Below are 15,530 nucleotides of genomic sequence, written 5' to 3'. Positions count from 1 at the left end.
GTGAGGACTTTCGTAGGCTCCAAGTTTGTAAGTGTGGCTTCATGGAAGACTTATTTATTTTCCATTTAGAGTTAGAATTGGATTTGTAAAAGCAGTGTATGCTGAGTAGAGCCATCCTCAAACTATGGGGATTGTTTGACTCAGGCACAAACAACCATAAGCTTCTGAGTTTGGCAGTCAGAAGTCAGGTGCAGCCTGCCCCAAGGGGTGCAAGCTGGAGCTGTTGGTGCCTGTGACTCTCATGGGTCCCCACCAGCCCTCACTGAGTGCTGGAGCCATTAGAGCAGCAGCCCTCCTCCCTGAGAGATCTGACAGAGGAGGCTCTTCTTTTCTAACCTGGGTCCTGTAAGGAGATAGGATCTTCTTACTTTCCACTTAAGATAACAAATTACCTCTCAAAACAGACCCTATTCCTCAATTCTCATATACCTTTTATTCACATTTTAATATCTCTAAAATTGGGATGGTGTTTTGGTTTAATTGGCAAGATTTTTTTTTTTTCTTTCTTAGTGGTTCATTAAAAAACGATGCATCTTGGGCTGGGCACAGTGGCTCACGCCTGTAATCCCAGCATTTTAGGAGGCCAAGACAGGTGGCGGATCACGAGGTCAGGAGTTCGAGACCAGCCTGGCCAACATGGTGAAACCCAGTCTCTACTGAAAATACAAAAAATTAGCTGGGTGTGGTGGCGCACACCTGTAATCCCAGCTACTCAGGTGGCTGAGGCAGGAGAATCGCTTGAACCCAGGAGGCGGAGGTTACAGTGAGCTGAGATCATGCCATTGCACCCAGCCTGGGCAACAAAGCAAGACTCCGTCTCGAGGTTTAAAAAAAAAAAAAAAAAGATGCATCTTATAGCGGAAGACATCTTAAAATCTGAAAAATATCACATCAGGTTAAGATAAACTTTGGGAGGCCGAGGCGGGCGGATCACGAGGTCAGGAGATCGAGACCATCCCGGCTAACCTGGTGAAACCCCGTCTCTACTAAAAAATACAAAAAACTAGCCGGGCGACGTGGCGGGCGCCTGTAGTCCCAGCTGCTCGGGAGGCTGAGGCAGGAGAATGGCGTAAACCCGGGAGACGGAGCTTGCAGTGAGCTGAGATCCGGCCACTGCACTCCAGCCTGGGCGACAGAGCGAGACTCCGTCTCAAAAAAAAAAAAAAGATAGGCCGGGCGCGGTGGCTCAAGCCTGTAATCCCAGCACTTTGGGAGGCCGAGACGGGTGGATCACGAGGTCAGGAGATCGAGACCATCCTGGCTAACACGGTGAAACCCCGTCTCTACTAAAAAATACAAAAAACTAGCCGGGCGACGTGGCGGGCGCCTGTAGTCCCAGCTGCTCGGGAGGCTGAGGCAGGAGAATGGCGTGAACCCGGGAGGCGGAGCTTGCAGTGAGCTGAGATCCGGCCACTGCACTCCAGCCTGGGCGACAGAGCGAGACTCCGCCTCAAAAAAAACAAAAAAAAAAAAAAAACAAACAAAAAAAAAGATAAACTTTGCTTTACCAGTAACCACCATTTAATAAATGGCTTCCCTTCACCAAGTTCTGTGGCAGTCCTTTTTCATGTATTATCAGTTCTCATGTCAACCTCACAGGACTGGTAGTGGTATCATTTCTCAGATGACCAAGGCTCACAGAGATTAAGCAGTTTGTTCAAGGTTACACAGCCTCCACATAGCTGAGCTGTGCTTGGCCGCAGGCTTGGCTGAGCACATACTTGACTCAAAGGCACTGGCCTCCAAAGCTAAGCTTAGTTAGATGTAGATACATTGTTGTCTTCTCAGAGTCATCAGAAAGTTAGTCCAGGGTAAGAGAAAATGTCATCTCCAGGCCCAGAGTGATAGCCTGCAGCTTAGAGGGCACACATTTGCCAGTGTTCATTGAGGAGGTGACCAGAGGGTGAATGGGCAGCCACTGGCACAAACTAGCCTGCTCTCTGTGGCCATAGTGAAAGTACCAACTGGGCTAGGGATGCCCTTAGAGTTGGTGCCCAGAGTTCATGCCAGGGGCTTGTAAGTACCTGGGAATCAGGAACTTCCCCAGTTCACCAGGCTTCCAATCCCTAGGATGCCTCCTGACAGTTCTGTTAAAGACACACTGTCTTCTCCAGGGAAAATTCAGGAAGGACACACCCTTCCCAATATTGGCTTCTTTCAGTAAATTTCGAAAAAGGTGCCAGACATGGTGGCACACCCCTGTAGTCCCAACTACTCGGGAGGCTGAGGAAGGAGGATCACTTCAGCCCAGGAGTTTGAATCTGGCTTGTGCAACATAGTGAGACCCCATCTCTTTAAAAAAAGAAAAGGGGACAAAATGAGATTAATGAATTACTTCTTATTTTCATAAGCCAAAAGAACAGACTTTCAAAATGGCTTATATTACAATGAAAAACCAACTTTAGAGGTAGATCAGGTACCACCTTAGAATTCTGACATATGCTTGTGTTTCATAGCTGGAATGACATAATGAATACATATATATTAGGAATACCCTTAATGTAGGGTATGAAGCAAATTGAAATCTTGAAAATAATATGTGTACTTAAAATGTATAAAGATTTCCCCCTCCCCCCGCACCAAGACAGAGTCTCGCTCTGTCACCCAGGCTAGAGTGCAGTGGTGCAATCTCGGCTCACTGCAAGCTCCGCCTCCCAGGTTCACGCCATTCTCCTGCCTCAGCCTCCCGAGTAGCTGGGACTACAGGCGCCGCCACCATGCCCGGCTAATTTTTTTTTTTTTTTTTTTGTATTTTTTAGTAGAGACAGGGTTTCACCATGTTAGCCAGGATGGTCTCGATCTCCTGACCTTGTGATCTGCCCGCCTTGGCCTCCCAAAGTGCTGGGATTACAGGCGTGAGCCACCACACCCGGCCTAAGTAGATTTTTAAACAATGTGAAATATACACCTGTTTCTTCATTGTCTGCTTGGTAGAGGTCATTGAATCCATCCTAAAAGAACAGTCATGGTAGTGCGTGCACACTGGCCAGGCTGGGCCTAATATCTTTAAACACAGCCCCAAGTCAGGAATCTTTATGATAGCATTATGGCTAGATGATGTAGTGGATCTCATGGATATTGAGGGGCTGGGCTCAGGAACTGAGGCTGCTTTAGTTTCTCCTGAATCTCTGAGAATTCAGATGGGCAGTTTTCAGTAATTAAAACCATATGTCCTCCTCCTCCTTTCTTTTTGAAGAGCGCTCATTCTGTTGATCTTGCACTGCTGCTGGATTGTTCCTCGGGCTTTGCATGTTCCCTGCATTTGTTTTGTAACTGAGCATGGTGCATGGCAGACCTCTCTATGCAGTGTGCTGGGGCAGTGAGCAGGTGGCACAGTAGCCACACCCTGGCAACAGTGAGTGAGAGCTGGTGGGCAGGCTTGGAAACTAGCTCCTTTTTGTTCTACTCATGTGTTTTTATGGGGGATTTGTCTGATGCCTTTATTAATATTGTTTTTCTTTTTTCCCTTTCTCTGATAAATTCCTTTAACTTTTCCTCACCTTCCGTTCGACAATAGCCATGGAGGGTAAGCACATCGTGTCTTTGTGTGTCTGTCCAGCTCTCTCGATCACACCCGGCTCTCTGCATGTAACTTTGGACTGGAAAGCAGGAAGCCCAAGTAGGAGGGCACTTCGGCCTGGTTTGTCACCTCTCATGACTGACAGATGCCAAAAGCAGTGTTTATATATGCGAAAGAATGAGACGTACACATCTTTGCAGTAAATGAATTATTCTTGTGCTTTTCTATCTCATACCCAGACTTTGGAACAACCAAGAATTAATCTGTTCCAAATTACTTGGGCAAAAGCACCCAAGGGTTTAGAAATGGGAACTTATATTTAGACTGAGCGCTGGCAGCATGTTCATGATTGAACTATATGTGCTACAAGTGAGTCTTCTTTAAAAAGTGTATATATATACCATTTTATGCCTGCTATAATTCTAACCAGTTGGAATTTTTAAATACTGCTGAAGATTTCCCAAAGGCCCTCATGCTATTCCACCATCAGTGCTCAAGTTATCTTAGTAACATTTCTTGATGTCTCTTCTGTGCCCAGGCCCTAGGTGGACATTGTTAAATCTTTGGCCTCATCTTCCCTCATCACAATTGTCCGGGTGAGAGAGCTGAGGCTTTATAAGCGTAGGCCCAGGTGCTTTCCAGCAGTCAGCACAGAGCTGGCTGAAACCGGGGTCTCTGTCAGGGAGGCTCCTAGTGACACTACTGCTGCTTGGACTTCAGTCACGGCCTGCAAACAGACGCTACCCCCTTAAAGTGCATTCATGTGTCAGCTTTTTATAATTGTAGAAAGAACATGTTTCCTTTAGGCGGCTGAGGGCAGCTAAGCTGAGCCATACCGTTTTCACTGCAGAATTCAAACTAAGTGGAAATCTTTATAGTCTTCATGTAGAATGTTTAACTCTTTAGCCAAATAGGTAATTTTGTCTAAAATTCAGTAAATCCTCAGATGGATTATTATCTTGTGGTAAATGATTTTGGGGTGAGGGGACGTTGAATCACGTCTCTGAAAGAATCTGGGGTTTTTAGTGTAATATGTATGATTCCATCTCATTTCCTTTAACTGAGCTCAAAGTTAGAAAAAAATATTGCCTAATTTGTCAGTTGGAGGAATTACTTTACTGTCATTCTCAATCTGAACTATATCCTGTACACACAAGAAAATCAATGACCTTCTGCAATCTGTTTTCATCTCTTGTAAAGACCCTCTCTAGCTTGATTGTGGTGATCTCACGCCATCTGCTGGAGAGCAGAAAAATGACTGGCTTCTGTGTTGTCAGCTTCAGCCCCAGGAAATCAGCCCCCCTCCTACTGCCAACCTGGACCGGTCAAATGATAAGGTGTACGAGAATGTGACGGGCCTGGTGAAAGCTGTCATCGAGATGTCCAGTAAAATCCAGCCAGCCCCACCAGAGGAGTATGTCCCTATGGTGAAGGTAAAACACAGTCACATTGTGTACTGCCAAAAATGTTCTTGTTTCCTGGAAGCTGTGGTGCCAGTTGATAGATGTCTCTAGGGGCCCCCGCCCCACCAAAGTCAGAACGGATGCTTTAGAAGGTCTTCACGAAGGCTCCATACAGAGACAATGTCAGTGAGAACCGCAGTTATTCTGAAATGCTGTTCCTATCTTGTTTTTGTCTGTCAGTAAACACTAGGATGGGAGTGTCTTGAAGCAGTACACTCTTTTAATAATTATCGCTCACACATAAAGTCTGCAGTGAAAGAGAAAGCTGCAAAAGTATGCTTACAGTATGATGCCATTTATGTAAACTTGAAAAACATGCAAAATAATCCTATGTAAGACTTAGGGAGATGTGGTTACATTGTTAGAATGAAAGACAAGCAGAGGAATGATCATTATCAAATTCAGATCCCACACCTCTAAGGAGGAGCCAACTGAAGAAAGGTACATTGGGAGGATTTATCTGTGTTCTTCTTCTTAAGCTGAGGGTTGGGTATGTGGATGTTCATTGAATTTTCTTTTAAAAAGAGTAAAAATAAATAAAAATACCATGCCAGTAAACTAATGTTTTCCAAATTGTGTTCAATGGAGTGGGATCCTAGGAGACAGTGACAGGTGTTCTGTGAAAAAGGCTGGGTGCAGTGGTTCATGCCCTTAATCCCAGCACTTTGGGAGGCCGAGGCAGGCAGATCACTTGAGGTCAGGAGTTCAAGACAGCCTGGCCAACATGGTGGAACCCCACCTTTAAAAAAAAGACAGAAAGAAAAAGGACACTAGGTCCAAAGAAAGTCAGCCATGGCTCCTATTAAGGAGTACAGACTGGCATGTTGGGTGCACAGAGATGTGTCCTCCAGTTCAGAGAGTGTGGTCAAACTTTGCTGTAAGCCAGTATTTCTGAAACATACTCGAACATACTTTTTCTTCATTGTAGTAAAATACACAACATAAACTACCATCTTAACCATTTTTAAGTGTACATTTCAGAGGCATTAGGTACATTCACAATGTTGTGCCACCATCAGCACCATCCACTTCTATAACCCTTTCCTTGCAAAACTGAAACTCTGTACACTTGAAAGAACACTCCTCTTTTCCCTCCCCAGCCCCTGGCAACCGCCATCCTACTTTCTGTCTCAATGAATTGACTGCCCTAGGTACCGCCTATAAGTGGAATCATACTGTATTTGTCTTGTTGTGACTGGTTTATTTCACTCAGCGTAGTATCTCAGAGCTCTTCCGTGTTGTAGCATGTGTCAGAATTTTCTTCCTTTTGGAGGCAGAGCAATACTGCACTGTGTGTTCACAGCACACTTGGTTTATTTACTCAGCATCACAGAGCCCTTGGGTTGCTCCCACCTCGCAGTCACCGTGAAGAGCGCTGCTGTGAACGTGGGTGTGCAAACATCTTTTTGAGACCCTGCTTTCACTTCTTTTGAGTGTATACTCAGAATTGCTGGATCACTGATCATTCTATTGTTAATTTTTTGAGGAGCCACCATTCTGTTTTTCACAGCAGCTGCACCATCTTACATTCCCACCAACAGTGCACAAGAGTTCCAGTTTCTTCATATTCTCACCAAAACTTGTTATTTTCTGGAAGGTTATTTTGAAGCTTGGGGTTTTGTGTGTGTTTTTTAAATACTAATTTTAAAAACTAATTGGATGTGAAGTGTATCTAAGTGTGGCTTTGATTTGCATACAGGTCTTGAACATCTGTTTGCTTTTTGAGCATTTGTGTATCTTTTTCGGAAAAATGTCAAGGTTTTGTGTTTTTTTTTTGGCCTATTTTTTACATCATACTGTATTTTGTTGTTGAGTTATAGAATTCTACAATTGTTGTTGTTGGGTTTTTTGTTTTGTTTTGTTTGAGATGGAGTCTCATTCTGTTGTCACCCAGGCTTCCAGGCTGGAGTGGCACGATCTCGGTTCACTGCAACCCCTGCCTCCCAGGTTCAAGCGATTCTCCTGCCTCAGCCTCCCAAGTAGCTGGGACTACAGGCATGTGCCACCACACCTGGCTTATTTTTGTATTTTTAGTAGAGACGGGATTTCACCCCATTGGCCAAGCTGGTCTCAAACTCCTGACCTCAGGTGATCTGCCTGCCTTGGCCTCCCAAAGTGCTGGGATTACAGGCATGAGCCACTGTGCCTGGCCGCTACAACTGTTTTTTAGTATACCTATTAGCAATCTTTGCAACAGCTTCTTATAAACCATCAATATGGAAAAAGCTGCTTAAAAGTTGTAATGTTTCATGGAAAGCACAGTTAATCCATTCTGGTTCATTTTTCTGAAGTGTATCACATAATAGTTTTAACCAAAGTTCTTAAGGAGGAACTTGCATGAACCCCCAGCCAAGTTTAAACAACTCAACAGTAGATGAAACCATTCAGAATTTTGTACATTTTAAGATTTTATGTGGTGATTTTATAGACACTACTTTTTTAACTGTATTCCTTCAGCCAAATGACATTCTTTTTGTATGTTGATCCAGTTATAAGTAACTGTCATTTTCTTGCTGGTTTTATTCATATGACATGTAATTTGATGTCTTAGTCATTACATTATTTGATCGCCATAAGGATGATGGTAATGAAAATTTGAAGTTTAAAACTATTTGTTTTAAATCATAGTTAGACCCTTTTTGCTACAACTCGGAAGTGGCAGGGAGCAGTGTTTCTGCTCAGTGTACGTAATAGATGAAGCCTGAGATTCAGAATGGGGTCCAAAGCAAGGCTGCCCCCTTGCATCCGGGGCAGTAGTGTCATCTCTTGCCAGCCTCATGTAGTGTTTGAATGTACCTGGGTGAGAACACATTCAGTGAACACACTTGGGGAAAGGTGTTACTATTTATCCTAACCTGTGTTGGCAGGGTTGGCATGTTGGAGCCAGGAGGATGGTATAATCTGCTTGGAAGCAGTAGATGAGAAAAAAAATCCTGCTTTCCACCCTCAGCATCTGTGTGACTTTTCTTACATGAACTTCTGTTCTTCAACCCGCTCCTTAGGGTATTAGAGCAATGAATAGTCAGATCTAAATCTTTTGGGAGAAAAAGGAGCCTCATAACTTACAAGATAGGGCTCAGCACAGAGAAAAAGAAATACAGAAATTTGCCTTGAAACTTGTGGAAAGCAAATTAAAATATATATAACTGAAAGGCATAAAAATCCTTTGTGTGTGTTCTAATATTGGCTGTGATTCTTGTCTGTTAGGAAGTCGGCTTGGCCCTGAGGACGTTATTGGCCACTGTGGATGAGACCATTCCCCTCCTACCAGCCAGCACCCACCGAGAGGTAGGGCACAATCTTTCCCTTGCAGCCCTCTGTGACAGCACTGGGTAGGGACACATTCAGGGATGTCTGTGGTGCTGAAGGCAGCTCCTCAGTCTGTGGCCGACAGAGACATCGACTGCCCTACAAGTGATGACCTTCCCTCTAACACTGGCCCCAGCCAGGACTGGGCTATTCATTCTAGGGTATAGGGGTGGTGTGGAGCAGTGGCTGCTCAAGTTCCAGATCCTGGGTCTTCCTGCTGCTAGTCCACTGCAGAGCCACTGTGTGCGGTCCTCACCTGAGTCACAAGTGGCTCTGAGCAGTGGACGAGGAAGGCACATGGGAAACTGCTACTGGTGCCGTGAACCTCAGAGGTAGAGGAATGCTGATATGAATGGGGCGGGTATTGTGCATGGTCTGCCTCCTCGAATTCTCCGTAAAAATAGTTGAGCTTGCAGATGATCCTGGTTTTCCATTTCAAGTAGTAATATAAAAAATTTCTTGTAGGCCAGGCATGGTAGCTCACGCCTGTAATCCCAGCACTTTGGAAGGCCAAGGCAGGAGGATGGCTTGAGGCCTGGATTTCAAGACAACATAGTGAGACCCTATCTCTACCAAAGAATTAATAAATTATTGTCTTAAAAAACTCCAGGCCAGGCTCGGTGGCTCACGCCTATAATCTCAGCACTTTGGGAGGCTGAGGCAGGCAGATCACGAAGTCAAGAGATCGAGACCATTCTGGCCAACATGATGAAACTCCATCTCTACTAAAAATACAAAAGGTAGCTGGGCATGGTGGCACATGCCTATAGTCCCAGCTACTCGGGAGGCTGAGACAGGAGAATCACTTGAACCCGGGAGGCAGAGGTTGCAGTGAGCCACGATCGTGCCACTGCACTCCAGCCTGGCAACAGAGTGAGATTCCATCTGACAAAAAAAAAATCCTTTTAAATTAATAAATGTCTTTAAGAAGCTTCTTAAGGGCTGAGTGCGGTGGCTCACCCCTATAATCCCAACACTTTGGGCGGCCAAGACGAGGATGGCTGAAAGCCAGTTTATGACCAGCCTGGGCAACAAAGTGAGACTGTCTCTACAAAAAATTTTTAAAAATTAGCTCTGCAGTAACTACTCAGGAGGCTAAAGCAGGATGATCGCTTGAGCCCAGGAGTTTCAGACTGCAGTGAGCTAGGATCAAGCCACCATACTCCATCCTGGGTGACAGAATAAAACCCTGTCTCAAAAAGAAAAGTTTTAAGGAATAAAAGTTGATCCAAAATACCATAGCCCAGCAACACATTATCATTTTTGCTACCTGTTGGCAATTTTGTTTCAATTTATATAACAAATGAAAGGAAGCACCTGCATTTGTTGTAGTGTCTTTGAGCCTAGGGTGTACACTCTGTGGTTGGGATTGACAAATGCAGGTGGGATGCATCCCCACTACAGAGTCCAGGATCTGCAGGCTTCAGCCTTGCTCTGTGCTGACTCCAGCTGCCTATTGTTCTCGTTTCTAGGGCAGCATAGGCAGTCCTTCAGCACAGCACACACTTTTTGTTTGTCCTTTTTATTTTGAAACCATTTCAGATTTATAAGAAAGTTAAAAGATTAATAGAGAATTCCCAACTTTCCTTTGAGTTTCACAGCCTTTTAATGTGTCAGCACATTGTCATCCCTGCTCCATTGTCTGTGTGTGTACACACATCACTTCCTGCTGTCCAGCAGCTTGAGAATGGCGGTGTATCTCATGCCCTCTTCCCCTTTAAGATTTCCATTTCTATTTCTCATAACAACACCATTGTCCTACATAACCGCCACACAATCACCACATTCTGGAACTTTAACATGATAGTTATTCTATGCACTGTGCCACTCTGCAGGGCATGTTCCAGGGTCGTCGGTTGTCTCTGTAGCACTTTTCCCTCACCTGCAAGAGCCAGGCCAGGATCACACTTTGCTCGTGTTGCTTTCTTCATCAGCCTATCATCTGAAACGGCTCCTCAGCCTTTTTTTTTATCTTTCATGACATTGACATTTTTGACAAATATAGGCTCAGTTATTTTTTTTTTTTTTTTTTTTTTTTTTTTTTTTTTTTTGAGACGGAGTCTCGCTCTGCCGCCCAGGCTAGAGTGCAGTGGCCGGATCTCGGCTCACTGCAAGCTCTACCTCCCGGGTTTATGCCATTCTCCTGCCTCAGTCTCCCGAGTAGCTGGGACTACAGGCGCCCGCCACCTCGCCCGGCTAGTTTTTTGTATTTTTTAGTAGAGACGGGGTTTCACCCTGTTAGCCAGGATGGTCTCGATCTCCTGACCTCGTGATCCGCCCGTCTCGGCCTCCCAAAGTGCTGGGATTACAGGCTTGAGCCACCGCGCCCGGCCAAGGCTCAGTTATTTTATAGAGTATTCTTAAAGTTGGATTGAGGGATATTCTATAAACATTTGTTTCTTCCTAATGAGATTGAGGTTTTGCACCTCCAGTCAGGAATACAACATAAATAATGCTAAATTCTTCTCAACATCATACCCAGAGACATACAATGTCCAGGGCATGTTCCAGTTGACGAACTGGACATAGACTTCTGAAGGACGGTTGGACACAACTCCTGTTGGTGATTCCTTTGTAAATGGCATTGATTTATATGCATAAACCCTTTAACTTGTTTCTGAAAAGGCCTCTGACTGGTGCCTTCACATCCCCGCCCAGTGGTGTTCTCTTTCTTACCTGCTTCACCGGGCCTCTGGCTTTCCATGACAAGCCTCAGTTTTGCCCCAAAGCAGAGAAGTTCCATATACCAGAGGCAAGAAAATGGTGTCCTACCAAGTGGATATTTTAGCAGGACTATTTGTCAACACCTACTCTAGTTGATAAAGTCTAAAGTAATCTCTCCATCTCCCGTGATTCCAATACACAGATTGCTCTCCTGTATACATTATTTTTTTAATTATTAATTTTTTTTAGACAGGGTCTCACTCTGTCACCCAGGCTGTAATGCAATGACTCCATCACAGCTCACTACAACCTCCAACTCCTGAGCTCAAGTGATCTTCCTGCCTCAGCCTCCCATGTAGCTGAGATTACAGTTGTATACCGCCACGCTCAGCTGGTTCTTTATTTTTTTGTAGAAACAGAGTCTTACTGTGTTGCCCTACCTGATCTCAGATTCCTGCTTCAAGCTGTCCTCCTACCTCAGCCTCGCAAAGTGCTGGAATTACAGGCGTGAGCCACCACACCTGGCCTTAAATTATTTTTGAAAAGAAGAGGAACCTGTCTTTGATCCTGCATCTGCCTTTCCATGTCCTCATGCCTCCTCCTGTCCCCACTGTATTTCCTGAAAGAGCAGCCCATCCCTAATGGGGCCAGCTCCTCACATGGCAGCTGCACTCAGCGCCCGCTCAGAGCATTCCAGTGCTCCAGCTGTTTGGAGATCTCTCTACTGTAACGGCCCTTCAACGTCTCCTAATTGCCAGAGCCCCTGCTTTCCCCTCAGTCCTAACTCCCCCTTGAGACTCCCTGCTCTGGCCCAGAGCTTCCTTACTTCTCTCCTGCTAAGACCTCTGCTCAGGCTTTTGTTCCCTGCCACCCTTGTGTGTGGTCATCTCCCAAAGTGCTACCCGCTTGTTTTATTAAAAAATACTTTTTCAGTGAAACCCCGTCTCTACTAAAAAATACAAAAAGCTAGCCAGGCGAGGTGGCGGGCGCCTGTAGTCCCAGCTACTCGGGAGGCTGAGGCAGGAGAATGGCGTAAACCCGGGAGGCGGAGCTTGCAGTGAGCTGAGATCCGGCCACTGCACTCCAGCCCGGGCAACAGAGCGAGACTCCGTCTCAAAAAAAAAAAAATACTTTTTCACTTTGGTAGTTATTCTCATTCTCATAGATTCAAGTATTTGATGTCTCCCAAATCTGTGTTGATTTTGTGGAACCCCTCCCTGAGCTTTGATCTCCAACTGTCTGCCATTGGCAAGAACGGTCTGCTTTCCTCATTTGCTTCCACAGTCAGTGACAACACCATGCACTTGCACATCTGCTCCCAGCAGTTCCCCATCCCCTACACACATGCAAGTGACCACACAGCTTCCATCTCTCATCAGGTCTCAGGTTGGTCCCTTCAGCTGCACATCCACCATCACCTCTCCTCTGAAGATGGCCCCTTAGATGGTTTATCTGCCTCTTGCCTCTTCCCCTTCCCTTCCATTCAGCCTCCACATTGCTGCCAAGAGCCATCTTTCTAGAATCTCTCTAGATTTTGTCATTCTCCTTCCTAAAAATCTCTTACCCTCTTGCCAAGTCCTGCCAAATAAAGATCAACTTGGTGTGGCTTTCACAGTTGAAGTCAGCCTGCTTTTACAGTATAGGCCAAATTCAGACAGATTCTCTCTGTGAAGTCTTTCTGACCCTCTCTGATACAGAATGCGTTGCTTCTTATCTGCGTGCTTTTCTACTATGTGATTTATTCCAGCGTATTATAGGGTCCTGTGTATGCTTTTCCCACTCTGGACTACAAGTAAAAACAGGTCTTCCTTCTTGTGTCCACAGCACCAAGTGTCTTGTACATAATAGGTGCTCCATAACTGATAAAAGAGCAAATGGATAAATCACCATTGGTTGAAGAAACAGATAAGAAGGATCATGAGACTTTCCCATGCAAAGCATTCTAACCCTGTAGGACAGCATTGTGTGTGTGTGTGTGTGTGTGTGTGTGTGTGTATGCACGTGCACATAACGGTTTGGCTCTGTCACCCAGGCAATGGCACGATCTTGGCTCACTGCAACCTCTGTCTTCCAGGCTCAAGCCGTCTTCCCATCTCAGCCTCCTGAGTAGCTGGGAATACAGGTGCACACCACCATACTCAGCTAACTTTTTGTATTTTTTTGTAGAGATGGGGTTTCACCATGTTGCCCAGGCTGGCCTCAAACTTTTGAGCTCAAGCCATCTGCCCACCTCAGCTGCCCAAAGTGCTGAGATTTTACAGGAGTGAGCCACTGTGCCCTGCCACCATCCTTAAACCATTTTTTGTATAGCCAAGGAAGGTCTTGAGATAGAGTTGGCATAGTAGAAAGCACAAGACCAGAAGTCAGGACAGAGGGTTTTATGCTGGCTTGGAGACTAACAAGCTGTGTGGCCTTCAGCACATCTTTCTATATCTCAGTTGTCCACTCTCTGATGTCAGAGTGTTTGGAATAGATGATCTCTGAGGTTCTGTCAGATTCTGTGGTTCTATTATGAAACAAAAGCCCAGCCAGTCATTGAGATTAATAAAGTCTAAACAGTGAGCGCAAATGGAGACTAAGTCAGTCATGGTGTCAGGGAAGGGTTTGAATGGAAGGAACAAGACGCTGGATCTGCATGTGTGAATGGGCATGCACACACAGGCACACACTATAATAGCTGAATTTCTAAAGTAAAAAATTTTTTAAAATGCATACATGTAGTGTGAGAAGTTAAAATAAGAAAAAAAAAATTTTAAGATTGATTTTTACATCCTGTTGCTTCTAAGAAAGATTTATTTGCAGGAAATAAAGTTTTCTTCTCATGGAGGCACTGAAAGAAAGGCTCATAAAAATTCCCTGAAAAGTTCATTGGTGCAGGGCTCAGTGGCATGTGCCTGTGTTCCCAGCTGATGGGAAGGCTGAGGCAGGAAGATTGCTTGAGCCCAGGAGTTTGAGGCAAGCTTGGACAACATAGTAAGAACATCTCTCTAAAAAAGAAAAGAAAAATCACTGGAAACAGTTCTCCTGACCTATCTCTTGTCTTTCAGATTGAGATGGCACAGAAACTATTGAACTCTGACCTGGGTGAGCTCATCAACAAGATGAAACTGGCCCAGCAATATGTCATGACCAGTCTCCAGCAAGAGTACAAAAAGCAAATGCTGACTGCTGCTCACGCCCTGGCTGTGGATGCCAAAAACTTACTCGATGTCATTGACCAAGCAAGACTGAAAATGCTTGGGCAGACGAGACCACACTGAGCCTCCCCTGGGAGCACGTCTTGCTACCCTCTTTTGAAGATGTTCTCTAGCCTTCCACCAGCAGCGAGGAATTAACCCTCTGTCCTCGGTCGCCAGCACTTAACAGCTCCAACTTTTTTGAATGACCATCTGGTTGAAAATCTTTCTCATATAAGTTTAGTCACACTTTGATTTGGGTTCATTTTTTGTTTTGTTTTTTTTCAATCACGATATTCAGAAAAGTCCAGGATCCAAAATGGTGGCATTTTTCTAGGAATGAAAATTGTACGTGAGCTTTTAAGCATCATGAAGAACAGTTTATGTTCACATTAAGATACGTTCTAATGGGGATGGCCAGGGGGTGACATCTTAATTCCTAAACTACCTTAGCTGCATAGTGGAAGAGGAGAGCATGAAGCAAAGAATTCCGGGAAACCCAAGAGGCTGAGAATTCTTTTGTCTACCATAGAATTATTATCCAGACTGGAATTTTTGTTTGTTAGAACACCCTTCAGTTGCAATATGCTAATCCCACTTTACAAAGAAAGAATATAAAAGCTATATTTTGAAGACTTGAGTTATTTCAGAAAAAACTACAGCCCTTTTTGTCTTACCTGCCTTTTACTTTCGTGTGGATATGTGAAGCATTGGGTCGGGAACTAGCTGTAGAACACAACTAAAAACTCTTGTCTTTTTTCACAGAATAATGTGCCAGTTTTTTGTAGCAATGTTATTTCTCTTGGAAGCAGAAATGCTTTGTACCAGAGCACCTCCAAACTGCATTGAGGAGAAGTTCCAGAACCATCCCCTTTTTCCATTTTTATATAATTTATAAAGAAAGATTAAAGCCATGTTGACTATTTTACAGCCACTGGAGTTAACTAACCCTTCCTTGTATCTGTCTTCCCAGGAGAGAATGAAGCAAAACAGGAATTTGGTTTTCTTTTGATGTCCAGTTACACCATCCATTCTGTTAATTTTGAAAAAAATATACCCTCCCTTTAGTTTGTTGGGGGATATAAATTATTCTCAGGAAGAATATAATGAACTGTACAGTTACTTTGACCTATTAAAAAGGTGTTACCAGTAAAGTTCTTGTTGTAATATCCTTTCTTTTGGTTCTGTTTCTTCAGATAGCTTTTTTTCAGGTGACTAGTCAGATAAGATAACATACAGGAGAGCTCCCAATAATTATCAGGAAGCCTCTCACTAATTAGTTTCTCTCTCTCTTTTTTTTTTTTTTTTTGTTTAATATTCTAAACAAGTCAAAAGTGTTTTACCACAGAAGGGTAGCCTGGCATAAGTTAACCTTTTCATTCCATTGTCACCTATTAA

At 44.3% G+C, this 15,530-nt stretch overlaps 1 protein-coding gene across 41 annotated transcripts in view; it reads left to right on the top strand.

Moving 5' to 3' along the window:
• PTK2 (protein tyrosine kinase 2) overlaps positions 1-15,286 on the top strand; it is a 366,245-nt gene extending 350,959 nt beyond the window's left edge. For 24 of the 41 annotated variants that reach the window (XM_033203331.1, XM_033203330.1, XM_033203297.1 and 21 more), the window contains 4 exons: positions 3,518-3,526; positions 4,798-4,953; positions 8,191-8,271; positions 14,004-15,286. In XM_033203331.1, the coding sequence (XP_033059222.1) occupies positions 3,518-3,526; positions 4,798-4,953; positions 8,191-8,271; positions 14,004-14,216 (459 nt within the window). In that variant the 3' untranslated portion in view covers positions 14,217-15,286. The remainder of the gene's footprint in view (positions 1-3,517; positions 3,527-4,797; positions 4,954-8,190; positions 8,272-14,003) is intronic. The other 17 variants (XM_033203311.1, XM_033203308.1, XM_033203299.1 and 14 more) reach the window with 4 other exon arrangements.
• The last annotated feature ends 244 nt before the right edge of the window (positions 15,287-15,530 follow it).

Source organism: Trachypithecus francoisi, unplaced genomic scaffold (assembly GCF_009764315.1).
Source record: "Trachypithecus francoisi isolate TF-2019V2 unplaced genomic scaffold, Tfra_2.0 Lachesis_group7, whole genome shotgun sequence".
Lineage (NCBI taxonomy): Eukaryota > Metazoa > Chordata > Mammalia > Primates > Cercopithecidae > Trachypithecus > Trachypithecus francoisi.
This window is presented reverse-complemented; position numbering and strand designations above follow the sequence as displayed.